At 42.4% G+C, this 27,779-nt stretch overlaps 2 protein-coding genes across 2 annotated transcripts in view; one reads left to right on the top strand and one right to left on the bottom strand.

The window, feature by feature from the left end:
• Nucleotides 1-27,779, bottom strand: part of LOC311589642 (granzyme E-like) — a 162,897-nt gene that overhangs the window by 109,051 nt on the left and 26,067 nt on the right. The gene's annotated exons all lie outside the window — the stretch shown is intronic.
• Nucleotides 561-15,138, top strand: LOC311589565 (granzyme G-like; the record flags this gene model as incomplete). The annotated part of the gene is made up of 5 exons (XM_084768081.1): nt 561-621; nt 13,415-13,565; nt 14,000-14,135; nt 14,342-14,470; nt 14,995-15,138. 5 exons carry the CDS (start codon nt 561-563, stop codon nt 15,136-15,138), a joined length of 621 nt encoding a protein of 206 aa, XP_084624207.1.

Below are 27,779 nucleotides of genomic sequence, written 5' to 3'. Positions count from 1 at the left end.
ACAGGGAGCTGTGTCAAGGGCCATATATCAAATGTCATTAGGGACATTTATGTCTAAAGACACTCTCCAGATGGAGTCAGGCACAGAGCCAAAGGCCCTGCTGGGTAGAGGGAGTCCTGCACCTATCACTGAGCTCAGAATGGCTACCTGGACTGTAAAGGCTGCAGCCTCAAGCAGCAGGATTCTTCCAACAGTCTCCCACCTGCTACAAGTGGTGAAGGGGAAGGGAGAGGGAAGGCATCTCTCCATCACCCATGCCGCCACAAGGAAACAAGTGGTAGGGTAAGTCCTTTCATGCCCATGTCCTTGAGGCAAGCTCATGCACAACTCTTGGAATGTATAGGGCTCCATTCCTGGGAGTACTACAGCTCAGCAGCATGAGGGTGAGGCCAGCTCTCTTGCTGTCATGCCTCCAGGGCCAGCTCTCTCATGATGCCCAGGTGAGGGGTAGGGACAGGTCTGCACAGCCTTCAGACATCAATTTGCCCTCAGAAGGCAGCCTAGACCAGGAACATCCACCTGGACATTGGTGATAACAGGTGCTATGGTGCTGCAGGGCTATGGACCCAGATGTGGCGCCTGATGGCAGCACAGGTCTGGACCTCATCATGGTTGGAGGTGGTACTCACAAGGGGCTGTTCCTCACTACCCTTGGCTCTCCAGTTCTGCTTTTCTTTGTTGTGCTCACATTCTGTTTCTCTTTCTCTGCCATTTCTCTGGTGCTTACTTTCTCTTTTTAGTGGCACCTGGAGAGTCTGAATGTTGTCTCAGGAGTGGTCTCATTTGTGCTACACCCCGCTCGCTCTTGTGCTCGCACATTACATGACAGGGCAGGGCATCTGTAGCATGATCTGCACCTTCCAGCCAGGCCTGCACTGTGATGGGCTGGTGTTCATCTTAGACTAGCTCCCTGTCCAGGCTCCCTGGTGCCAGACTAGTGGTCATTTCAGGCTTGTTTGTTTGGTTGGTTTTTTTTTTTCAGAGCATATTAGGCTAATCATTCAGATGTTCACAGGTCAGAACACTGAGAGGAGACATAGCCTCTCTCTTTGCCGCCACCTGCTGTAGCACATGTGACACAGCAGCCACCTCTGCAATGCCTCTAGAGGTAGATAGGGGATTCATTTTATTTTATTTTGTATTGGGTGTACATTTGAAATTTCCAGACCTGTGGTTCTGGTAGTTGGGAGGAGGAATCCAAAGACAGTGGGAAAAGGGAGAGGGCCAAGGAAAGGGGGAAGAGGTCCCAAGCTCAGAAGTAGGCAGGTGGGAAAATTTAGGCTGCTGGTTTACAGTTCTTACTTGGAGTCTATTTGGCTTTTGAGAGGTGGATTTAAACCAATTCCCTGAATCTTTTAAGGTTTTAAAGATTTTTTAAACTTTTATTGAATGTCTATGATTTACATATCATGCAACAAAATCCCTCTACTCCCCCCATTAAAATAAAACAAACAGACAAAGCATCTTGTCACAGAAGCTGTAGTGTATCACACAGTATAGCCTTTTGTCCACCTATGTTTGCTTTCAAATGTTCATTGCTAAGAGTCATGGGTCTGGCTGGAGGCCTACACTGTCATTACCAGATCCTCACTGGTACTGCTATAGGATATCCCACTGTTGCTGTGTGTCAAAGAGATTCTTAATCTTTGAATCTGCAGATCTGGCCCCTTCATGTATTATAGCAGGGCATACATGGGGTAGATGTTGGGGAGAGGTTCACTCAGGGCCCTGGATCAGAGCCACTCCCTTGTCCTCAGGGCAGGGCCTGCTCTTTCACTCTCATATCATATTGCAGTGCCAGCTGTCTTGCTCCCATGTCCCAGGGCAGGACTGGCTCACCTACTCCCTTGTCCTCAAGGCAGAGCCCAATCTCCTGCTCCCACGTCATCATGGCAGGTCCAGCTCACCTACTCCCGTGTTTTAAGGGCAGGGCCTGCTCTCCTACACCTGTGTCATTAGGGCAGGACCAGCTCACCTGCTCCCATGTCATCAGGGCAGGGCCCACTCTTTGGCTCCCATGTTATCATGACAGGGGTTGTTCATCTGCTCCCATGTCCTCAGGGCAGGGCCTGCTCTCCCGCTTTCATGTCATCGTGGCAGGGTCACCTGTTCTCATGGCAGGGCCTGCTCTCCTGCTCCCATGTCCTCAGGGGGGGGGCCCACTCTCCTGATCCTGTGTCCCCAGGTCAGAGCCGGCTTTCAACCTCCCATATCCTAGGGTGGAGCCAGTTCTTCCACTTCTGTGTCCTCAGGGCAGGGCTGGCTCACCCACTCCCATGTCCTCAGGGCAGGGCCAGCTCTCCAGCTCCTGTGTCCTCAAGGCAGGGCCAGCTCTCAGGCTCCCATTTCCCTTGGGATGGCTCACCTGCTCCTGTGTACTCAGGGCCAGGTCTACTGTTCTTATGTCCCCAGGGTCAGCTCTCCTGCTCCCATTCAATTTGGCAAATTGTTGCTGGCCATCAAGGCCTGGATGGCCTCCTGCTCCTATGGGATCTTGTGGGCTATCAAGCAGGTGGCAAGTAGAGGCCCCTCAAAGTCTTCATTGAGTATCTCACAGAAACCATTGATGTTGGCCCAGCTCAGCTTCTTGTCCTAGGGTACTGGTGGCTCTGTTGATTCTGCCTTCAGAGTGTCTGTTCCATTGCATGCTCCATCCACCATGGGTCCCTGCCTTGGTGCCGGCCCTAGTATCCACCTGTGCGAGATTCAGCTCATGGCATTGAGCATGGTCCCAGTTCATGAGAGGAGGTCCGTGGGGCCTGTGGTGTGGGTGGTGCAGTCCTCAATTTAAACAGCACCGTCTCCTTGGCACACACTGCACTGGGCTTCAATCTGAAAGGCAGCCTGAGTGTGCTCTCATGGTCCTGCAGTGGTGGTCATGGATGATCAACATGACAGGATTTCCTTCTTTCTGGGAAACACCAACACTGTGTTTTGGAGGTCTCAGTATGGTCCTTTGGTGGCTGTGCAGTCTCTGCTGTTCCATGGATCAGACACAGTGTGTGATTGACACCATCTTGGATGATCTCAGATTGGGTATTTTTAATACATTGCGCTAAACGTTTCCTCCCAATCAGGGTGCTCTTGGGTGGTGAGCATTTCTGTGTAGCTCTGGAACACAATCCTTCTCCTCAGAATGCATTGAGGTCCTCATCTTTCAAACACTGTGACCCGCGTTGCTGCAGGGACCCCGTTTTTTAAGATTTTTAAGGTTATAAAAAGAGATAAAAATTTACCATTGTAACCTTTACTGAAACCCATATTGTAGGAAGGGTAGACTACTTATGTCTTTGAATTATAGTAAAAGCCTGGGATCCCAAACAATAGCATAAAGAGAGGGAAGGAAGTCTGAAACATATCATATATCTTAAATCATTTTCTCAGATCCATAATTCACTTTTTAAAATCCTCACAATTTTGTTAAGTTCTCACATCCTCAGACCTTAAAATGTTTTCTTAGACCTTTATTTTACAGACTCTCACAACTTAGCTTGTATATTCTCAGCTCTTTACAATTTGCACTTACTACATTATAACTTTTTTTAGACTTTCAAAACCTCAAATCTTTATAAGTCAGTAAATAGGAAACCTAGGAGGTCATATAGTAGAGGTGAGGTTAGTTCGCAGGTATACATTGCAGGTTTGGGTTATGTTCTGTTAAAAAAAATTGTATTTTCTGAGCGTCAGGTGGGTTTGAATGAATAATAAAAAGCATTTATAGGTTAGAGTAAAATATTTGATATAAGTAGCAGACAATGTCCTGTATTGAAGGAGGGCCAGGTATGTTGTTTTCTGAGTTAAGTAGTAGAGTCATGTGGAGGGAAGTGTGGAGAGCCAGAAGAGATAAAAGAGCAGGCTGAAGGGCTGCCATGTTGGTACAATTATTGTCTTTACCGACAATGGAGGGTGGTTCTGCCTGATGTGCCTTGGAATGAACCAAGTCATTTTGAGAAAGTAAAAGAGAGGCCCTGAGGAGGTCATGGATATATGAAGAGTTAATAATTGAGTTGTCTTTTGTGTTTAGAAATCCTTGTTCCTTCCAGATGGTGGAGTGTGTTAGCAAGATAAGAAAAACATAAATGAAAAACATAAATGGAGTAAGTAGACTCTGTTAATGGTGTGTTTTGGCAATTTGGAAGGCTCTGGTGAGGGCTAGTAATTCTGCCTGTTGGTGGGTAGCATGTGGGTGTAAGGAGGTCTCCTCAATGATGGCAGCATCTGGGGCCATGCTGCAACATGGTGGCTATCAGAGAGGAAGAAATGCCATTTGTATAAAAAGTATAGGCAGTAGTCACTAGATGACCCTCTTGTGTGTGAGATGGGTTGGGGGAGGTATTCTAGAGTCTCTGAGAGGAGTGAAGCAGGTCTGGGAGATGTTGGAGTAAAGGGATAAACATGGAGGGGTTGAGGGGATGTGAGGTAAGAAACAAGAGTGGAAAGGTTTTTTCAATAAGAGAAGTTTTGAGGGATAGAATCCAAGATGGTGGAAGTGATTGGAGTCCTTTATAAATTGGACTTGAAAGAGTGAGTGGTAGATTATCAGGGGGATCTTAGTGTTAATTTGTTTGATTTAGAGATGAGCAGAGAGGCTGTAACAAGACTACTTCAACAGGGAGGCCAGCCTGGGATGGTGTTGTCTAGGCGCTGGAGAGATAAGTGACAGGAGCAAAGTAGGACCTAGAAAGTAACGCAAGACCTCCTCAAAGGTATAACCTTGTTTTTGTAAGTCTAAAAATAGAAATATCTGTATATTTGGGAGGTTGAAGGCCAGGGTTAAAAGGAGAGCATTTTTTTAATTTAAAGAGTTGTTTGTCAGAGAGATTCAAGATGGCGGCACTGAACATGCACTGTGTCTGATTAGCGAAGGGTTGGGAGCTACAGAGTACCACAGCTGGATTGCCCTGGGTGAGAGGAGTCTACACTGTGTGGTGCACAGGTGAGTCTGGCCTGGGACCATCCACTTGGTCCATGGAGGAGTCCCGGGGTCTCTGCAGGTGTGTGCCCAGTCCCCAGAGTCTGGCTCCACGCCTCCCTACAAGCTTTATCTATGCTCTATCTACATCTTGGACTCAGTCTGGACTGAACTGTGGCCTACAGGGCACCAGCTTCTGTGTCTGCTAGACCAGGGGAGACCCTAGGGTGTGGAGCACTGGTGAATCTGACCTTGGAATATCACCTAGCCAATACAAGGAAGGGTCCAGTGTTCAGGAGGGCCAAGGCACAGTCACCAAAGCCATATACTGGCTAGCTCACTGCACACTCATTCCATGTTAGATTGAACTGTGGGCTTCAGGGTACCAACATGTGGTGTGGAGCATGGGTGGATCTGACCTCAGGTAACCTGGCTAGTCCATGGAGAGTTCACAGGTCCAAGAAGGTTAAGGCTCAGGCCAGGAGCAGGAGTGATTCCCAAACCTTAGCCGCATGTGGCAAGCAAGGAGCACCCTTGCTCTCTGTCTAGAACCAAACAGTGGGCCATAAATCTCTGGGGTTTCTAGCCCAGAGGAGACCACACAGTATGGAACATGAGTGTATCTGACCTCAGGTCACCCAGCCAATCCACAGAGAGTTCCCAGGTCCAAGCAGGCACCAACACAGGCACAGTCTCCAACACCTAGCTAGCCATAGCAGGTCAGCAAGCAGTGCCCCACTCAGTGCATCAAAAAAAAAAAAACCTATGGACCAGAAGGCACCAGTGTCTGGGTCTTTTAGCCTAGAGGAAACCCCAGGGTGTAGAGCACAATTGGATCTGATGTCAAGACCACCCAACCAATACAAGGAAAGTTCCTAGATCTGAACTCAGATCACCCACATGATCCATGGAAGAGTTCCCTGATTCCTTGCAGCTGAAAACAGTTTTGTGAAGAGTGATGTTGCCTTGCTTTTATATTTGGAATGAGAATTTGGAAACAGTTTCATGATTTCCAGAAATATTGTAACTGCTTTGGTATTTTCACAGATCCATTTGTAGTCACCATATATATGGTACCAGCTGGTTGTCAAATGGAATGCATAGAACTGCAATTTTTCATTCAAATTAAAACTATTTTTTGATCATGTCCATTCATGACCTTTATGGGGCTTTTATAGGTCCTTCTCAGAGATGGATGCTCACACTTTACAGTCACACTGCATTCACACCACTGCTATTTCACAGCAGCTACATTTGTGAGCAACCAATTTTAAGAACTGAGCACACAATGACTGGAGAGATGGTTCAGAAGACTGAACAGGATGGGTTGTTCTTCAGAGGATCCAAGTTCAATTCTGAGCAGCCATGTTGCGTACTTTATATCCACTTGTTATTTCAGATCCTCTGGTTTCCAAGGGCACCTGTACTCAAGTACACATACCCAAGCACCCGCACTCATGTGCACACACCCAAACTCAGATATGTACACTCAATAAAAAGTTAACAAATTTTGGGAATTCCTTGTTTTTAATAGCTGAGTAGTATTCCATAGTGTAAATGTACCACAGTTTCTTAGTCCATTCTTCAACTGAGGGACATTTAGGCTATTTCCATGTTCTGGCTATTATGTACAAAGCAGCTATGAACATGGTGGAGCATATGTCCCCGTTGTATGGTAGGGCATTTTCTGGGTATATTTCAAGGAGTGGGATAGCTCAGTCTTGACGAAGCCCTATTCCCATTTTTTTCTGAGTGGATTGATCTATAAATTATCATAATGAGTGAGTTCACCCATAAGCAAAAAGAGACAAATGGTATATACTCACTTATATCAAAACACTAGTCCAAGGTATATGTACCATGAAAAACTTTATTTACCAAGAAAGTGAGTCAGAGGAGAGAACATACTATTGAGACTTTAGGCGAGAGTAGCATGGAAGAATGTGGAAATAGTAAGATCCACAGGGTCCTGGAAACCTACAAGAAGAACTTTACGACAGGCAGATCTGGGTCCTGGATTCCTCCTCAAACTAAGGCACCAGCCAAGGAGAATATAGGCAGTAAACTTCGAACCCCTACCAAGACCTAGCTGACAAACAGGATATTCTCTACCATTGAGTAGAGAGTGAGATCTGAAAAGAAGCAGAAACACCCAAAAGGAGTAGACGTCTGGAAATAATCAAACTCAGGGGTGAAATTAACAAATTAGAAACTAAGAAAACAGTCCAAAGAATCAACAAAACCAAGAGCTGGTTCTTTGAGAAAGTCAACAAGATAGATAGACCATTAGCCAAACTAACTAAGAGGCAGAGAGACAGTATTGAAATCAACAAAATCAGAAATGAAAAGGGAGACAGAACAACAGACACTGAAGAAATACAAAGAATCATAAGATCCTACTTTGAAGGCATATATGCCACAAAATTTGAAAATCTAAGGGAAATGGACGATTTTCTTGATCAATTTCACTTGCCAAAGTTGAGTGAAGAACACATAAACAAGCTAAATAGTCCCATTTCCCCTACAGAAATTGAAGTAATCATTGATAGTGTCCCAACCAAAAAAAGCCCAGGGCCAGATGGCTTCAGTGCAGAATTCTACCAGACCTTCAAGGGCGAGCTAATACCGATACTCTTCAAGCTACTCCAAAAGATAGAAAGGGATGGAACATTACCAAACTCATTCTATGAGGCCATAGTCTCATTGATACCTAAACCTAACAAAGACTCAACAAAGAAAGAGAATTTCAGACCAATTTCTCTGATGAACATCGATGCAAAAATACTAAATAAAATACTTGCAAAACGAATACAAGAGCACATCAGAGATATCATTCATCATGACCAAGTAGGCTTCATTCCAGGCATGCAGGGATGGTTTAATATACGGAAATCCATCAATGTAATCCACCACATAAACAAACTGAAAATAAAAAACCACATGATCATCTCTTTAGATGCAGAGAAAGCATTTGATAAAATCCAACACCCATTCATGTTTAAAGTTTTAGAGAGATCGGGAATACAAGGCACTTTCCTCAACATAATAAAGGCTATATACAGCAAGCCAATAGCCAAAATCAAAGTAAATGGTGAGATACTTAAGGAAATTCCTCTAAAATCAGGAACAAGGCAAGGCTGCCCACTCTCTCCATATCTCTTCAATATAGTACTCGAAGTTCTAGCCAGAGCAATAAGACAACAAAAGGAGATCAAGGGTATTCAAGTGGGAAAGGAGGAAGTCAAATTATCCCTATTTGCAGACGATATGATAGTCTATATAAGTGACCCTCAAAATTCCACCAGAGAACTACTACAGCTGATAAACACCTTCAGCAAATTGGCTGGATACAAAATTAACTCAAAAAAGTCTGTAGCCTTCCTATACACAAATGATAAGCTTGCAGAGGAATAAATTAGGAAAACTACACCCTTCACATTAGCCACAAGCAATATAAAGTACTTAGGAGTTACTCTTACTAAGCAAGTGAAGGACCTGTTTGAAAAAAATTTCAAAACCCTAAAGAAAGAGATTGAAGATGACATGAGAAGATGGAAGGATCTACCTTGCTCATGGATAGGGAGAATTAACATAATAAAAATGGCCATCCTACCAAAAGCAATCTACAGATACAATGCAATCCCTATCAAAATACCTACACAATTTTTTAAAGACATTGAAAGTTCAATTCTGAACTTCATATGGAAAAACAAAAAACCCCGAGTAGCTAAAACAATCTTGTACAATAAAAGGTGCTCTGGAGGAGTCTCCATACCTGATCTCAAACTGTACTATAAAGCAATAGTAATTAAAACAGCATGGTACTGGCACAGCAACAGGCTGGTTGATCAGTGGAATCGAATCGAAGACCCAGATATGAATCCACACACATATGGCCATTTGATTTTCGACAAAGAAGCCAAATCCATTCGATGGAAAAGGGATAACATCTTCAACAAATGGTGCTAGTCTAACTGGATGTCTGTGTGTAAAAAAATGCAACTGGACTCATATTTGTCACCTTGTACAAAACTCAAATCCAAGTGGATTAAAGACCTCAACATAAAACCAGAGACACTAAATGACTTAGAAGAAAAAATGGGAAAGAGCCTGGAACATATTGGCACAGGAGACAACTTCCTGAACAGAACACCAACAGCCCAGGCATTAATGTCAACAATTAATAAATGGGACCTCATGAGGCTGAGAAGCTTCTGTAAGGCAGGAGACACTGTCAAGACAACAAAGCGACAGCCTACAGACTGGGAAAAGATCTTCACCAACCCCACATCTGACAAAGGTCTAATATCCAAAATATATAAAGAACACAAGAAATTAAACACCACCAAACCAAATAACCCAATTGAGAAATGGGGCTTGGAACTAAACAGAGAATTCTCAACAGAGGAATATCAAATGGCTGAGAAACATTTAAAGAAATGCTCAACCTCCTTAATCATCAGGGAAATGCAAATCAAAACAACTCTGAGATTCCATCTTACACCCATCAGAATGGCTAAGATCAAAAATTCAAGCGACACCACATGCTGGCGAGGATGTGGGGAGAGAGGAACACTCCTTCATTGCTGGTGGGAATGCAAACTAGTACAACCACTTTGGAAATCTATCTGGTGCTATCTCAGAAAAATGGGAATAGGGCTTCCTCAAGACCCAGCTATTCCACTCCTTGGAATATACCCAGAAGATGCTCCAGCACACAGCAAGAAAATTTGCTCAACCATGTTCATAGCAGCCTTATTCATAATAGCCAGAACATGGAAACAGCCTAAGTGTCCCTCAATAGAAGAATGGATAAAGAAACTGTGGTACATATACACTATGGAATACTATTCAGCTATTAAAAACAAGGAATTCCCGAAATTTGTGGATAAATGGATTGAGCTAGAAATGATCATAATGAATGAGTTAACCCAGAAGCAGAAAGACTCACATGGTATATACTCACTTATATCTGCATATTAGCTCAACGGTCATGTCCCACGAAAGCCTTCACTTACCAGTAAATGGCGACAGAGGAGAGGACATTCTAGTGGGACTCTAGATGAGAGAAGCATGGGAGAAAGGCAAAGTAGAAGGACCCAGAGGGTCCTAGAAGCCTACAAGTAGAACATTATGATAGGCAGATTTGGGCACAGGGGTCCCGCTCAAACTAAGGCACCAGCCAAGGACAATACAGGCGGTAAACCTTAAGCCCCTGCCCAGATCTAGCCAATGGACAGAACACTCTCCACAGTAGAGTGGATAGTGGGATATTACTTTCTCACATACTCTGGTGCCTCACCTTTGACCATGTCCCCTGGACGGGGAGACCTGGTGGCAATCAGAGGAAGGACAGCAGGTTACCAAGAAGAGACTTGATATCCTATGAGCATATACAGGGGGAGGTAATCCCCCTCAGGAACAGTCATAGGGGAGGGGAATAAGGGGAAATTGGGAGGGAGGGAAGAATGGGAGGATACAAGGGATGGGATAACCATTGAGATGTAACAAGAATAAATTAATAAAGGAGAAAAAAAGAGAATGAGATCTGACTCTCACATGAGCTCTGGTACCCCTTTTCTGACCATGTCCCCTGGATGGGGAGGCCTGGCGGCACTCAGAGGAAGGATAGCAAGTTACCAAGAAGAGACTCGATATTCTAAGAGCATATATAGGGGGAGGAGGTCTCCCTCAATCACAGACATAGGGGAGGGGAGAAGAGGGGAAGTGAGAGGGAGGGAGGAATGGGAGGAAACAGGGGAAGGGCTAACAATTGAGATGTAATATGAATAAATTAATTTTAAAAGATGGAAAAATAAAAAGTTAAAAATCTTTTAGCTCTATGTCCTCTAGAATTTACAAGAAAACCATACCCAGGAAACCTAAAAAAAATATGGCTACTAAAACGAGACCTGAGAAATGACAATAACCAGGTGACCTCCCAAAGAGGATGGGGAAATAGGAATTGGCCCCATCACTTGATGAGGAGCAAGAAGCAATCAAAAGCTGCTGGGAGGGAGAATCAGTCTTTCCTTAATGGTCATCCAATCCTAAGTTGTCAGACCTGGTAGAAATATGTGTTCAAGAAATATTAAAGTGATGCTATTAGTTGGATTTATATGTTTATTCCCTTCTATATGTGTAAGCAAGATTGTTAATTAAAGAATAGGAGGCCATGAATCTGAAGGTTGAGAGACATGAGAAGAATGAGAGCAAAAATGGGGGAATAATATATCTTAATTTAAAGTGTTAAGCACACTGACAGGAAAGCAAAACCAGAATACGTGGGCAGCACCTTAGGAATTCACTGAGATCAGACCTATGTCCATCAAGCAAGGGAGTGAAACAATCATTTCTCAAAAGAAATGTTGCATATACATGCCGATTCATGTTGTCCTCCTCTCCTTAATGGCAAAAGCATAACAAAGTAAATGTTATGACTTAAATGTTTTCAATTTATTTATTAGGCATGACCAACATGGAGCCTGCTTCCTGGTTTTAAAAGATTATGCCCAAATGTGCACCCATTGATCAGGATTATTTTATTCTATAAGGGTGTTGTAGCTTATCTCTGTGTGCAGATATATTGTCATTTATAGACAGTCACTCTTCAGGGGAAATTAGCAAATTTCATTATAGCTTGTGTAAGAAATGTTTAGCCCAAAAGTTATTCCTTCAACGTGGCACAGAAAAGGCAAAAGATTACATACATGTGGACTACATGATTAATTTTAAATCCAATTAATATCAGGACTTTAATTTACAACTCAGACAAGAAAATCTCCACTGGTATATAATGAAGAAATTTTTACAAATCTGAAAAACATAAAGTAGTGATGGAAAAGCAGGAACTGAGTAGGTCTGTGGGTTACCTGGATATGCACCTTATCCCCTACACCTGTTATTATGGCAAGGTCACCCTGTTTCACCCACAGCTGACCTCACACAGCACCTTGTATTCTAAGCTCAGATTCTTAGCATCTTCCAGTCATGTTCAGCCTTCTCAGTACTGCATCCCTGTCTCTCTCACTCCTGACTTAGATCATTAAGCCATCATTCAAGATCTTTACACGGTCCTGTTTGTCCATAGAAAATCTAGGCAGACCTGTAGACAATACCCTGAAGTCCTCAGAGAGAAGCCAATGCTGAGCTTACTGACCATTAAACTCAATCTTGGAGCTCTTGCCCCAGACATAAATGACAGTAGCTAATAAACAAGTACCTACACCTGTCATTTGCGATTCATTATTGTACTTAACTACATATGATGGTAACATGTGATCATTGGATACGGGGCATACACTTCCTTTGAGATTTCTCTGTAACTTCCTAGTAGTTTCAGAAGAGTCAGAGTGATATATGATTAATTCATCAGACTATTCAAACAGATTGTTCCATAGTACGATCAGTTGTCCCAAAGGTTAGTGAGATGATGAACTGCAATACAGCCTAGCCAGTGGTATCAAGACTCAAAGTACTGTGTTATAGTAGTGCTATAATTGTTGTTAGGATAAATTGGTTGTCAGTATTATTTTAAAAAGAAAGAAAGGTTTGTTATTTTTTATTTTTGATACAGGGTCCCTCTGTGTTAGTCTTGGCTGTCCCGGACTTCCTTTGTAAACCAGGCTAGCCTCAAACTCACAGCAACCTGACTGCCTCTGCCTCCTGAGCACTGGGATTAAAGGCATGCGCCAAAAAACTCACAAATAACAAAACAAAACAAAACCAATCAACCAACCAACCAACCAAAACAAAAACAAAAACAAAAAAGGAAAGGAAAAAGGAAACCCAAATAGATCTTACTACCATGTAAAATAATTTAATAGTTAGAAAAAGACACATTTTGTCTCAATGAAGTTGCAGTAGACATCCAGGGTGCTCAGGACTATTCAACCACAGCCTCTACACTCTACTTTCTTCCTAACTTAAATGATACTAGGTAAATGTGGTGACAGCATCATGTTTTCATCTTTGCCAGCACACTGAATGACCTCAAGGCTCTGAATCTCACCAGCACTGCATCACCAAAGCTCCAGCTGAATAGAAGTCACTCATTATTGCAGCCAAAAGCATTTGCTGAGAGTCTAAGATGTGTTGGGCACCAGAATAGGAGAATTTCAGAAAATCCACATCCATATTGCTTGGGGAAAAAAGGCATAGAAATGACACCAATCTATATGTTAGAGAGGTTAGAGTGACTCACTAACAAAGAAAGGACCAAGGTGAGCCATACAGGATCCCCTTGGCTTCTAGCATCATGAAGACAGAGATTATTCCTCCATGTACTTGTAAAACTAAGCCTGGTGGACAAGGGCTTCCCAAGCCTTCTCAGAGCAGCATCTGAGGCTTAAGATTCACCAAAGATTATTCCATGTGCAAGGAATCCTGTCTGCAACCATCTTAGGGGACTGCCGATCCCACCTTCTATCATCCTCCTTTCTAGATATTATCTCCTGACCTCATCTGTTGCAAGATACCTCTTATTCTATCCTTTTCTTTCAGAGGAGATCATTGGGGGCCATGAGGCCAGGCCCCACTCCCGCCCCTACATGGCGTTTATTGAGTCTAAGGATATTGATGGGAAGAGGAGTCGCTGCGGAGGCTTCCTGATTCGATACAACTTCGTGCTGACAGCTGCTCACTGCAGGGGAAGGTGAGGAGAAGCAGCTCATAGTTTCTGAGACCCCCACACAGGAGCTTCTGTCCTTTACTGTGGCTGCTCCCCTGAGAGCTCACTAGAAGACAAGACTGTGAAAATGAAAGTCTGATGTATATGACATCAGAGGTTGAGAGGGCTGAGCCAGCAGCACACTTGAGCTGAAATCAACTGCACTGGCCCAACTAAAGCAGTGGTTGAGGATGAATGTTCACCTTAAATCTCAATGCAAGCTTTGGAATACTATCTAGAAGCAAGAGGGAGCCGCCAGGACTCTCGGGGCCCTGAGAAACAGAGAGAAGTTGGTCACATATTGAGGCCGTCTTGTGTCCTCAAGTCCCCTCAGCTAGAGCCCCATCCTGTCTTCCACAGCACCTGGACTCCATCCTCCCTGACTGCACATCTCTCAAGTTCTTTCTGTCTCTGCACAGCTCACAGAACGTCACCCTGGGGGCCAATAACATCAAGGTACAGGAGCAGACTCAGCAGATCATCCATGTGGCAAATGCCATTCCCTACCCAGACTATAATCCTAAGGACTACTCCAATGACATCATGCTGTTAAAGGTGAGACCTGCCACCCTTCCCACCCACACACCTCTACTCCCCCTTACTCCCCACCCCACCCCTGCTGCCTTTGTTCTTCCTGGTGCAGTTCTTCCCCTGTCCTCCTGCTCTGATCCTGCTTCTTCCCTCCCTGACATCCTGGCTTTTGTGTGACACAGGGCAGCAGGATCCTTGCTGATCTGGTCTCTCCTGTCTCTTCCCATCAGCTGGAGAGAAAGGCCAAGAGGAGTAAAGCTGTGAAGCTCCTCAAGTTGACCAGGTGCAATGTCCATGTGATGACTGGGGATGCGTGTCATGTGGCTGACTGGGGGTCAAAATCCTTTAAGAACTTTTCCGTAACTGACCTCCTTCAAGAGGCTGAAATAATCTTCGATGGGATGAGGGATGCAAAAAGAATGCTTCCATCACTATTCCAACATCACACAGATATGTGCTGGAGACCCCAAAAGAGAACAACTTGCTTTCAAGGTGAGGTTCAAGCATTTAACAGACAAAACACAGGGAGAGAGGAACCTGAGAGAGGCCTGCCAGTGAGACTGGCCAGATCCTCAAGTCTCAGATCAGAGAAGGCACAGCCCAAGAGTGCACTTATTAGTCCCTTGTGTAGAGGCAGCAAGAGTGGGATGTAGGGAAACTTCAGTCATCCCCAAAATGCATCAATTATCCCAGAGAATCCCTGAGGACCTCAGGGAAAGCCTTGGACTGAGTTGGTAGGAAAAGTCGGGCTTCCCTGGAGCTCTGGCACTGAGGGAAGTTGGAAAGTCTGTCCTTACCCTGATCTGACTGTTTACCTTGCCAGAAGGATACCAGAGTAGCACTAGAGGGAACCAGGCTCAGTTCCTCTTTTCTCTGCCTACAGAGTGACTCTGGGGAACCCCTCATATGTGACAACAGAGGTTATGGAGTTGTATCCAATGGAAAATCCAAGAGGATCACTCCAGAAGTCTTCACTAAGGCTGCACACTTCCGGCCCTGGATAAACAGAAACATGAATCTCTCCTAACATGTGTTAAACCATTTGTGCCTGACCATCTTGTCTGTGATCAGACAAGAACTGTATGCAGTGGACAGCAAAGACTGAAATTTCATAATAAATGATCCCCTAAGTGTATATACCTGAGGTCTGTTGTTGGTTGAGCCACTTTAATTTTTGTGCACCTCGTTGGTCTAGGCAGCCATGTCCTGTCAGTTCTGGGCTTTGCTTCCTCCTCATTCCCCAGCCCCTCCCCTCACTGGAACTTCAGGCTGTAAAATTCCCACATATTTATCACCCATACATGGTGGGAGGAGAGGATAGGTTTTTTTTTCTTTTTTAAAATTTTTGATATAGGATCTCACTGTATAGTATGGCTGGCCTGGAATTTACTATCGAAACTGCCCTGGCCTTAAACTCACAGAGATCTGCCCCTCTCTCTTTTGCCAGTGCTGGGATTAACGTTGTCTGCCAGGGCATCCAACCACATACATATTTTAATTCTCAACTCTCCAAGGCTGGCTTTCTTACAATACATCCATCAGGAGGCTGCAGCACTGCTGAGGTGCCATACACTCAGTCACTTTTTTTCATATCGGCAATGAATCTTTCAGGGCCTACGACATTCCTACCATCATCTCTAAGCAACTGTCATCAAGCACCCAACATCTGGAGGAGAACCGAACAAGGTTTTGAGGCAAAGGATGAGTCCTCTCTGGAAATTCAGTAGGCTGTGGGCAGGACCACCCATTCAGTATGCTATTCCAGGACCTTCCGGTCTCTCTAGCAGGGCAGGCTACTCTCACCACCTGAACTGTCAGCAGTCTAGAAGGCTGAGATGTCCCTTTGATGGCCCCAGGATCACCTCAGTCCTGTTTCCCAGCACAGCACAAAGCTCAGTCCACTTCTGTAACCCTTCTGGCCTGCCAGGGTTTGCCTTCTGACTTCCTCCAGCCCCACCTCCTGCAGGCCTGATTTCAGCCAGTTTTTCACTCCTCTATGTTCCGAACACTGTGGACTCTCCTCTTCCTCATATGGCAGCCCAGCTAAACTTGGGCTGCCAGTCACCTGATGCTCAAACCTCTTCCTAGGCTGGCTGAGTTCTGTTCCAACCCAAGTCTTCCATGGAGAGAGAGACTCAGCAATGCCCTCCAGTCTCTCAACAACCCTGTTCAGCCTGAAATCTCGAGCTCCCCCTTCTGGTCAGAGAGTATATGGCAGTTTGTGAACCGTATGTTTCTAAGTAATGCTAGTATCTTTTCACATCATCAATTAACACATGTAGGTCTCTGGCTTTGTATCAGGTACTTGATAGATTCCTTCTTCACTCTAACACTCTTATTTCACTAGACAGGTCAGTACGACACAAATAGATCAATATTTGGAATTCACAAAAAATGTTTTAAAAATTATTAAGTTGGGAGCCCAGCCAGCATGCTGTCCCCTGAGCCTCGTTGCTCACACACCTGGGGAGGCCCACAGGGCCAGAGAAACATCCAGGATAGATATCTCCACCCATTCCTGTCAGTCCCCTGCCTGTTGGCTCCATCTGAGAGACAGCACACTGTCTGTCAAGACATATCAGCTACCTTCCCGAAGAGGCCTGCAGAGCCCCCAGAAACATCCAGTTTATATACCTCCCTGCCTGTCCAGTCCTCCTGAGCCACAGAGAGCAGAGATGAGCTGTATTCTGTCTCCTGAACTCCATTGTTAGGCTCACAGCTCTGTCTCCTCTCATGAGGAGGCTTACAGGACTCTAGGAACAGCCAGCAGAGGTGAGCCACAGGCTGTTCCCTGAACCACATCGTGAGACCCAAGGCTCTATCTGCCTCCTGAGTCCTGCCATCATGAGGAACATCTATTCCACTCTGGGGACAACCAGATGGCTAATGGTCAGCATGAAACACAATCAACAAGAGCCAGGGCACCAGAGGCCAGTTATCCTATTACAATAAGCTCTGGATTTCCTAACAAAGACAAAGAACAAGAGATGACCTTCAATCCTACCTTATAAAGAAGATCGATGGTTTTAAAGAGACAATGAATCCATTAAAGAAATATAGGAAAATACAATCAAACAGTGAAGCAAAGGAAATAGAATCAATAAAGGAAACACAAACTGAGTGAATCCTGGAGATGGAAAACCAGGGATTAGAACAGGAACTACAGACACAAGTTCATCAACAGAATAGAAGAGATGGAAGAGAGAATCTCAGGCATAGATGATACAACTGAAGACATTGATGTATTGGTCAAATAAAATGCTAAATCTAAAAAGTTCCTGACACAAACATGCAGAAATCTGGGACACTATGATAAGCCCAAACCTAAGAATAATAAGAATAGGAGGAGGAGGAGGAGAGTACAAAGGTGAAGAAGAGAAAGAAAGGGAAAAAAGAGAAGGGGATTAAGAAGATCCTCAGCTCCAAGTCCCCGAAAATATTTTCAAAAAATTGTAGAAATTAACTTCTACAATCTAAAGAAAAAGATGTCTATAGGTGTATAAGAAGCTTACAAAACACCAAATAGATTAGACCAGTAAAGAAAATCATCCCACCATAAAATAATCAAAACACTAAATGTACTGAATTAAGAAGGAATATTAAAATTGCAAGGGAAAAGGACTAAGTAGCATATAAAGGCACATATATCATATTTACACTTGACTTATCAACAGAGACTCTGAAAGCCAGAAGGGCCTGAGCAGATATACTGCAGAATATAAGAGACCACAAATGTCAGCCCAGACCTCTATACTCAGCACAACTTTTAATCATCATAGATGGAAAAAACAATATATCCCATGACAAAACCAAATGTAAACAATATTTATCTATAAATCAAGCCCTACAGAAGAGAGTAGAAAGAAAACTCTAACCCAAGGAGGTTAACTATTCCCAAGAAAACATGAGAAATAAATTACCCCATACCTGCAGATCTAAGAGAGGACACACACACACACACACACACACACACACACGTCCATCAGTGTAATCCACCATATAAACAAAATGAAATAAAAAGCCACATTTAACTTTACACTACATGCTAAAAAGACCCCTTTGACAAAACCCAATACTCCTTCACGTTAAAAGTCTTTGAGAGATAAGAGATACAAGGTGCATACCTAAACCCAATAATCCCAGTACAGCAAGCCAATAGGCAACATCAAATTAAAAAATTAAACGGGGAGAAACTTAAAGCAATTCCACTCAAATCCTGGACAAGACAGGTGCTTGAAGTTCTAGCTAGAGCAATAAACAACTAAAGGAGATCAAGGGAGATATGAAGTAGGAAGGAAGAGGTTAAATTATCACTATTTGAAGATGATATCATAGTATACGTAAGTGAGCTCTAAATTTCTACCTGAGACCTCTTACTGATGATAAACACCTTAAGCAAAATGGCTGGAATCAAAATTATCTCAAAAAAGTCAGTAGCCCTCCTTTAGATAAGTGATAAATGGGCCAACAAAAAATTAGGGTAACAACATTCTTCACAATAGTCACAAACAATATAAGAAATCTTTGTGTAACTTTAGCCAAGCAAGTGAAAGACCTGAACGACAAGAATTTCAGGTTGTTGAAGAAGATACAAGAAGATGGACAGATCGCCCATGCTCATGCATCAGTAGGATTGATATAGTTAGAGTATCATCTTCTGAAAAGTAATCCATGGATTCAATGCAATTTCCATAAAAATTCCAACAAAATTTCTTACAGACTTTGAAAGAGCAATTCTCAACTTCAAATGGGAAAACAAAAAACACAGGATAGCTATAGCAATCCTGCACAGTAAAAACTTCAGGAGGTATCACCATCCTTCATTTAAAGCTGTACTACAAAGCAACAATAATACAAACCACATAGTATTGAAACACACACAGACTGATCAATGGAATCAAACTGAAAGTATAGAAATAAAACCATACACCTAAAGACACTTGAATTTTGACAAAGAAACCAAAACCATATGATGGGGAAAAAAAGAAAGCATCTTTAAATAATGGTCCTGTTCTGACTAGATATCTACATGTAGAAGAATGCAAATAGATCTGTATCTATCGTCCTGCACAAAACTCAAGAGCAAATGGATCATATCCTCAACATAAAACCAGATACATTATATCTAATAGAAGAGAAAACAGTGAATGGCTCTGAATGCATTGGTACAGGAGAGCACTTTCTGAACAGAACATCAACAACTTAGGCACTAAGATCAACAATTAACTAACGGGACATCATGAAACTGAAAAGTTTCTGCAAGGGAAAAAAACACTGTCAATAGGACAAAAATGTCAGCCTACCAAATGGGAAAAGATGTTCACTAACCCTCCATTTGACAGATGGCTGATATCCAATATATATAGTTCAAGAAATTAAATACCAACAAACCAATAACCTAATTTAAAACTGAGGTACAGAGCTAAATGAAAAATTCTCAACAATGGAATCTCTAATGGCCAAGAAGCACTTAATGTTCAATGTCCTTAGCCATCAATGAAATACAAATCAAAGTGATTCCATTTTACACAAACTTGTACAACCACTTTAGAAATCAGTCTGGTGGTGTCTCAGAAAATTTGGAATAATTCTATCACAGGACCCTGCTACACTGCTCTTGGGCATATACAGAAAAGATGCTCCATAATACCATAAGAACATTAGCTCAACTGTGTTCCTAGCTGCTTTATTTGTAATAGGCAAAAGCTTGAAACATCCTACATGTCCCTCAACCAAAGAATCAATAGAGAAAATGTGGTATATTTATACAATGGAATACTACTCAGGTATTAAAAATGAAGATATCATGCAATTTGGAGGCAAATGGGTGGAACTAGAAAATATTAGCCTGAGTTAGGTAACTCAGACCCAGAAAGAAAAACATGTCATGTACTCACTTATAAAAGGATATTGACCATAAAATACAAGATAACAGTGTTACAGTTCACAGACCCACATAAGCTAATAAGGAAGACTCAAAAAAAGGCTGCTTGACTATAGCTAAAAGAGGAAATAAAATAGACATTGGAAATGGAGGGAGGGAAAGAACTGGGAGCAAGAGTGGTTTGTGATGAAAATGGGGATGGAGAAGAGGTGTTGGGAGAAAGGAGAGTTCAGAGGAGAACTTGGCGAGATAATAAAAAGATGAGAGGGCATCTCTGTGACAGCAGAAGTTCCTAGGAATCTATGGGGATAATCCTAGGTGAGACTCCAAGCAGTGGGAGATATGGAGCCTGAAGTCGCCACCTCCTCTAGCCAGGTGGGACTTCCATTGGAGGAATGGGGACACCCAAAATTTGTCTTGCCTACAAGAAATAGAGACAAAGGTGGAGCAGATATTGAGGAAATGGCCAAGCAATGACTGGCTCAACTTGAGACACACCTCAAGGGAGAGAGCCAGCCACTGACAATATTAATGACACTCTGTGATGCTTGCAGACAGGAGCCTAGCATAACTGTCTTCTGAGAGGTTTCACCCAGTAGCTGATGAGAACAGATGCAGAGACTCAAAGCCAACCATTAGACAATGTTCGGGGAGTCTTGTGGAAGAGTGTGAGGAATAATTGAGGGAACCATAAACGTCAAGGATGCCATAAAAAGACCTACAGGGTCAACTATGCTGGGCCCATGAGACCTCACACAGACTGAATCACTGACCAAGAGCATGCATGGGCTGGACCTAGTTCCTTTACACACATATAGCAGATGTACATCTTACATTGGGAGTAGGGGCTATCTCTCACTCTGCTGCCTGGCTTTGAATCCCTTTGCTCTAGCTAGGCTGCCTTGTCTGTCCTAAGTGGGAAAGGATGCTCTTAGGTCCTTCTGCAAATTGATGTGCCAGGGTGAGTTGGTATCCATTGATGGAGGAGGGGAGTACAGAACAGGGCAGGGGTTATGATGTGGGACTGAGAAAAGTGGGGGAGGAGGCTCTAAAGTGATTAAATAAATAAATTAAGGAAGAAAAATTATTAAATTCTCTATGACAGAGTCAGGTACATATCTGATTTGGATCAAAATGCAGTGTGTGAAAGTGGGAAAAAGTTGTAAAACCTCCACCCCTATAGTTTTCAATGTATTTCATGTGGAGCTCTCACAGAAAGAGGTGAGCAACAGAAAGGCAAACAGAGAAACTTTACCTTACTTAATATTCAAACCATAGACGCTGCCACTATAGCAAAATATAAGACAGTTCATTGTGACCTATGTGACCATGTTTAAGTCCCTCACAGGGAACAACTGGTATTTTGAGCTTTTCTCCTTTCCTTTTTAAAAATTGTTATTTTATTAATTTATTCATATTGCATCTCAATTGTTAGCCCATCCCATGTATTCTCCCATACCTCCCTCCCTCCCTCCCGCTTCCCTCTATTCGCCTCCTCGATGTCTGTGACTAAGGGATACCTCTTCCCCTATATATGCTCTTAGGGTATCGAGTCTCTTCTTGGTGACCTGCTATCCTTCCTCTGAGTGCCACCAGGCCTCCCCATCCAGGGAATGTGGTCAGAAATGGGGCACCAGAGTTCGTGTGAAAGTCAGGTCTCACTCTCCACTCAATGGTGGAGAATGTCCTGTCCATCGGCTAGGTGTAGGTAGGTGTTCAAAGTTTACTGCCTATATTTTCCTTGGCTGGTGCCATAGTTTGAGCAGGACCCCAGAACCCAGATTTGCCTGTCATAATGTTCTTCTTGTAGGTTTCCAGGACCTTCCAGGACCTTCTATTTCCCCATTCTCCTATACTTCTCTCACCTAAAGTCCCAATAGAATGTCCTCCCCTCTGACCCACTTTCCTGGTAAGTAAAGTTTTTCATGGGATGTACCCCTTGGACTATTCTCTCGATATAAGTGAGTATATACCATTTGTCTCTTTTTGCTTCTGGGTGAACTCACTCATTATGATCATTTCTAGTTCAATCCATTTGTCCACAAATTTCCGGAATTCCTTGTTTTTAATAGCTGAGTAGTATTCCACAGTGTAAATGTACCACAGTTTCTTTATCCATTCTTCTACTGAGGGACACTTAGGCTGTTTCCATGTTCTGGCTATTATGAAAAAGGCAGCTATGAACATTGCTGAGCACATGTCTGTGTTGTGTGGTAGAGCATTTTCTGGGTATATCCCAAGGAGTGGAATAGCTGGGTCTTGAGGAAGCACTATTCCCATTTTTTTCTTTTTTTTTTTACTTTATTAATTTATTCTTGTTACATCTCAATGCTTATCCCATCCCTTGTATCCTCCCATTCTTCGCTCCCTCCCATTTTCCCCTTATTCCCCTCCCCTATGACTGTTCCTGAGGGGGATTACCTCCCCCTGCATATGTTCATAGGGAATCAAGTCTCTTCTTGGTAACCTGCTGTCCATCCTCTGAGTGCACCAGGTCTCCCCCTCCAGGGGACATGGTCAAAGGTGAGGCACCAGAGTATGTGAGAAAGTAATATCCCACTCTCCACTCTACTGTGGAGAGTATTCTGTCCATTGGCTAGATCTGGGTAGGGGCTTAAGGTTTACCACCTGTATTGTCCTTGACTGGTGCCTTAGTTTGAGCGGGACCCCTGTGCCCAAATCTGCCTATCATAATGTTCTACTTGTAGGCTTCTAGGACCCTCTGGATCCTTCTACTTTGCCATTCTCCCATGCTTCTCTCATCTAGAGTCCCACTAGAATGTCCTCCCCTCTGTCTCGGTTTTCTGGTAAGTGAAGGCTTTCGTGGGACATGCCCCTTGGGCTAATATGCAGATATAAGTGAGTATATACCATTTGAGTCTTTCTGCTTCTGGGTTAACTCACTCATTATGATCATTTCTAGCTCAATCCATTTATCCACAAATTTTGGGAATTCCTTGTTTTTAATAGCTGAATAGTATTCCATAGTGTATATGTACCACAGTTTCTTTATCCATTCTTCTATTGAGGGACACTTAGGCTGTTTCCATGTTCTGGCTATTATGAATAAGGCTGCTATGAACATGGTTGAGCAAATGTTCTTGTTGTGTGCTGGAGCATCTTCTGGGTATATTCCAAGGAGTGGAATAGCTGGGTCTTGAGGAAGCCCTATTCCCATTTTTCTGAGATAGCACCAGATAGATTTCCAAAGTGGTTGTACTAGTTTGCATTCCCACCAGCGATGAAGGAGTGTTCCTCTCTCCCCACATCCTTGCCAGCATGTGGTGTCGCTTGAATTTTTGATCTTAGCCATTCTGATGGGTGTAAGATGGAATCTCAGAGTTGTTTTGATTTGCATTTCCCTGATGATTAAGGAGGTTGAGCATTTCTCCTATTCCCATTTTTTTGAGAAAGCACCAGATAGATTTTCAAAGTGGCTGTACTAGTTTGCATTCCCATCAGCAATGAAAAAGTGTTCTACTCTCTCCACATCCTCACCAGCATGTGGTGTCACTTGAGTTTTTGATCTTAGCCATTATGGTGGGTGTAAGTTGGAATCTCAGTGTCATTTTGATTTGCATTTCTCTGATGACTAACGAGGCCGAGCATTTCTTTAAGTGTTTCTCAGCCATTTGATATTCCTCTGTTGAGAATTCTCTGTTTAGTTCCAAGCCCCATTTCTCAATTGGGTTATTTGGTTTGGTGGTGATTAATTTCTTGAGTTCCTTATATATTTTGGATATTAGGCCTTTGTCAGATGTAGGGTTGCTGAAGATCTTTTCCCAGTCTGTAGGCTGTTGCTTTGTTCTCTTGACAGTGTCTCCTGCCTTACAGAAGCTTCTCAGCCTCATGAGGTCCCATTTATTAATTGCTGACCTTAAGGCCGGGCTGTTGGTGTTCTGTTCAGGAAGCTGTCTCCTGTGCCAATGTGTTCCAGGCTCTTCCCCATTTTTTCTTCTATCTGACTTAGTGTCTCTGGTTTTATGTTGAGGTCTTTGATCCACTTGGATTTAAGTTTTGTGCAAGGTGACAAATATGGGTCTAATTGCATTTTTCTACATTTACACATCTAGTTGGACCAGCACCATTTGTTGAAGATACTATCGTTATTCCACTGAATAGATTTTGCTTGTTTGTCAAAAATCAAGTGAGCAAATGTGTGTGGATTCATCTCTGGGTCTTCAATTCAATTCCATTAATCCACCAACCTATTGCTGTGCCAGTATCATGCTGTTTTAATTACTGTTGCTCCATAGTACATCTTGAGATCAGGAATAGAGATTGCTCTTAAGGATCTTTTATTGTATAGGATTCTTTTTGCTATTCTGGGCTTTTTATTTCTCCATATGAAGTTGAGAATTGATCTTTCAATATCTTCAAAATATTGTGTAGGTATTTTGATAGGGCTTGCATTGAATCTGTAAATTGCTTTTGGTAAGATGGCCATTTTTACTATGTTAATTCTCCTGATCCATGAACAAGGTAGAGCCCTCCATCTTCTCATGTCATCTTCAATCTCTTTCTTCAGAGATTTAAGTTTTTTCAAATAAGCCCTTCACTTGCTTGGTTAGAGTTACTCCTAGATATTTTATATTGCTTGTGGCTATTGTGAAGGGAGTAGTTTTCCTAATTTCTTCCTCTGCTTGTTTGTCATTTGTATATAGGAAAGCTACTGACTTTTTTGAGTTAATTTTGTATCCTGCCAATTTGCTGAAGGTGTTTATCAGCAGTAGGAGTTCTCTGGTGGAATTTTGGGGGTCACTTGTATACACTATCATATCATCTGCAAATAGGGATAATTTGACTTCCTCCTTTCCCATTTGGATGCCCTTGATCTCCTTCTGATGTCTTATTGCTCTGGCTAGAACTTCAAGAACTATATTGAAGAAATATGGAGAAAGTGGGCAACCTTGTCTGGTCCCCGATTTTAGAGGGATTTCCTTGAGTATCTCTCCATATAATGTTGGCTATCGGCTTGCTGTATATAGCCTTTATTATGTTTAGATAAGTGCCTTGTAATCCCAATCTCTCCAGAACTTTAAACATGAATGGTGTTGAATTTTTGTCAAATGCTTTTTCTGCATCCAAGGAAGTGATCATGTGGTTTTTCTCTTTCAGTTTGTTTATATGGTGGATTACATTGATGGATTTCCGTATGTTAAACCATCCCTGCATGTCTGGAATGAAGCCTACCTGGTCATGGTGAATGATGTCTTTGATATACTGTTGTATTTGTTTTGTGAGTATTTTGTTGAGTATTTTTGCATCGATGTTCATAAGAGAAATTGGTCTGAGATTCTCTTTTTGTTGGGTCTTTGTGGGGTTTAGGTATCAATGTGACTGTGGCCTCATAGAAGGAATTTGGTAATGTTCCATCCATTTCTATCTTTTGGAGTAGCTTGAAGAGTATTGGTACAAGTTGTTCTTTGAAGGACTGGTAGGATTCTGCACTGAAGCCTTCTGGCCCTGGGCTTTTGTTGGTTGGGAGACTATCAATGATTGCCTCTATTTCTATAGGCGAAATGGGGCTATTTAATTTGCTTATTTGATCTTGATTCAATTTTGGCAAATGGAATCAGCCGAGAAAATTGTCCATTTCCCTTAGATTTTCAAATTTTGTGGCATAAATGCCTTTAAAGTAGGTTCTTATGATTCTTTGTATTTCTTCGGTGTCTGTTGTTATGTCTCCCTTTTCATTTCTGATTTTTCCTGATTTGGATAGCATTTCTCTGTCTTTTAGTTAGATTGGCTAAAGGTTTGTCTATCTTGCTAATTTTCTCAAAGAACCAGCTCTTGGTTTTGTTGATTTTTTGGATTGTTCTCTTTGTTTCTAATTTATTGATTTCAGCCCTGAGTTTGATTATTTCTAGACATCTACTCCTCTTGGGTGTTTCTGCTTCTTTTTTTCCTAGGGCATCTAGCTGTGTCGTAAAGCTGCTTATGTGAGATGTTTCCACTTTCTTCTTAAAGGCACTTACTGCTATGAATGTTCCTCTTAGCACTGCTTTCAATCTGTCCTACAAGTTTGGGTACGTTGTTCCATCATTTTCACTGAATTTTAGGAAGTCTTTTATTTCTTCCTTTATTTCTTCCTTGACCCACATGTCATTAAATAGAAAGTTGTTTAGTTCTCAAGTGTGAGTAGGCTTCTTGTTATTTCTGTTGTTGTTGAAACGCAGCCTTAGACCATGGTGATCTGATAAGATACAAGGTATTATTTTAATCTGCTTGTATCTGTTGAGGCTTACTTCATGACCTACTATGTGATCAATTTTAGAGAATGTTCCATGGGGTGCTGAGAAAAAGGTATACTCCTTTGCGTTTGGGTGAAAAGTTCTGTAGATATCTGTTAGATCCATTTGTTTCATAACATTGGTTAATGAAGTTATTTCCCGGCTTAGTTTTTTATTCAAAGACATATCCTTGAATGAAAGTGGGGTGTTGAAGTCTCCCACTATTAGTGTGTGGGAATCGATGAGTGGTTCAACCTTTGTTAATAGCTCTTTTACTAATGTGAGTGCCCTTGTATTAGGAGCATAGATGTTCAAATTCATGATGTCTTTTTGGTTGACTTTACCTTTGATGAGTATGAAGTGCCCTTCCTCATCCCTTTTGATTAAATTTGGTTGAAAGTCTATTTTATTAGATATTAGAATGACTACCCCAGCTTGCTTATTGTGATCATATGCTTGAAATATTTTCCCCAACCTTTTACTCTAATGCAATGTCTGTCCTTGTGGTTGAGATGTGTTTCTTGAATGCAGAAGAATGTTGGGTTGTGTTTATGCATCCACTCAGTTAGTCTGTGTCTTTTTATTGGAGAATTGAGACCATAGACGTTGAGAGATATTAATGATCAGTGACTGCTAAGTCCCTTCATTTTTGCTTTTTGTTACAGTTGAGATTTTGTGAGGTTGTGATTTTGCGATGGTGTAGTTATCTATTTCCTATGTATTCTTGGTTGTCATTTGACCCTTTGGGGTGAAGTTTTCCTTCTAGTAACTTCTGTAAAGCCAGATTTGTGGCTATGTACTGTTTGAATTTGTTTTTGTCATGGAACATCTTGTTTTCTCCATCAATGGTTATTGATAGTTTCGCTGGATATAGTAATCTTGCCTGGCATCTGTGTTCTCTTAGGATTTGCAAGACCTCTATCCAGGCCCTTCTGGCTTTCATGGTTCCTGCTGAGAAGTCGGGAGTAATTCTGATAGTTTGGCCATCATATGTTACTCGGCCTTTTTCTCTCGGTGCTTTTAATATTTTTTTCCTTGTTCTGTATATTTTGTGGTTTTATTATTATGTGGTGGGAAGATTTTCTTTTCTGGTCTATCCTATTTGGTGTTCTGTAGGCCTCTTGTATGCTCATACGCATCTCCTTCTTCAAATTGGGGAAATTTTCTTCTATGATTCTGTTGAAGATATTTTCTGGGCTATGGAGTCAGTTGTCCTCTCTTTCCTCAATACCTATTATTCTCAAGTTTCGTCTTTTCATGGTGTCCTTGATTTCTTGGATGTTCTGTGTCAGGAACTTTTCAGATTTAGCATTTTCTTTGGTGGTTGTTTCGAGTTCTACAATTGTATCTTCAAGTCCCAATATTCGTTACTCCATTTCTTGCATTCTGTTAGATAAGGTCACCTCTGAGATGCTTGCTTTCTTTTCTGATGCCTCTCAATCACGTTTTTCTTCTGTGTGTTCCTTTATCATAGCTTCCATTTTTATCTTCAGGTCTTGAACTGTTTTAATGATTTCCTTCATCTGGTTATTTGTATTTTTCTGAAATTCT

The sequence above is a fragment of the Acomys minous genome, assembly GCF_964271855.1.
Source record: "Acomys minous genome assembly, chromosome: 18".
Taxonomy (NCBI): domain Eukaryota; kingdom Metazoa; phylum Chordata; class Mammalia; order Rodentia; family Muridae; genus Acomys; species Acomys minous.
This window is presented reverse-complemented; position numbering and strand designations above follow the sequence as displayed.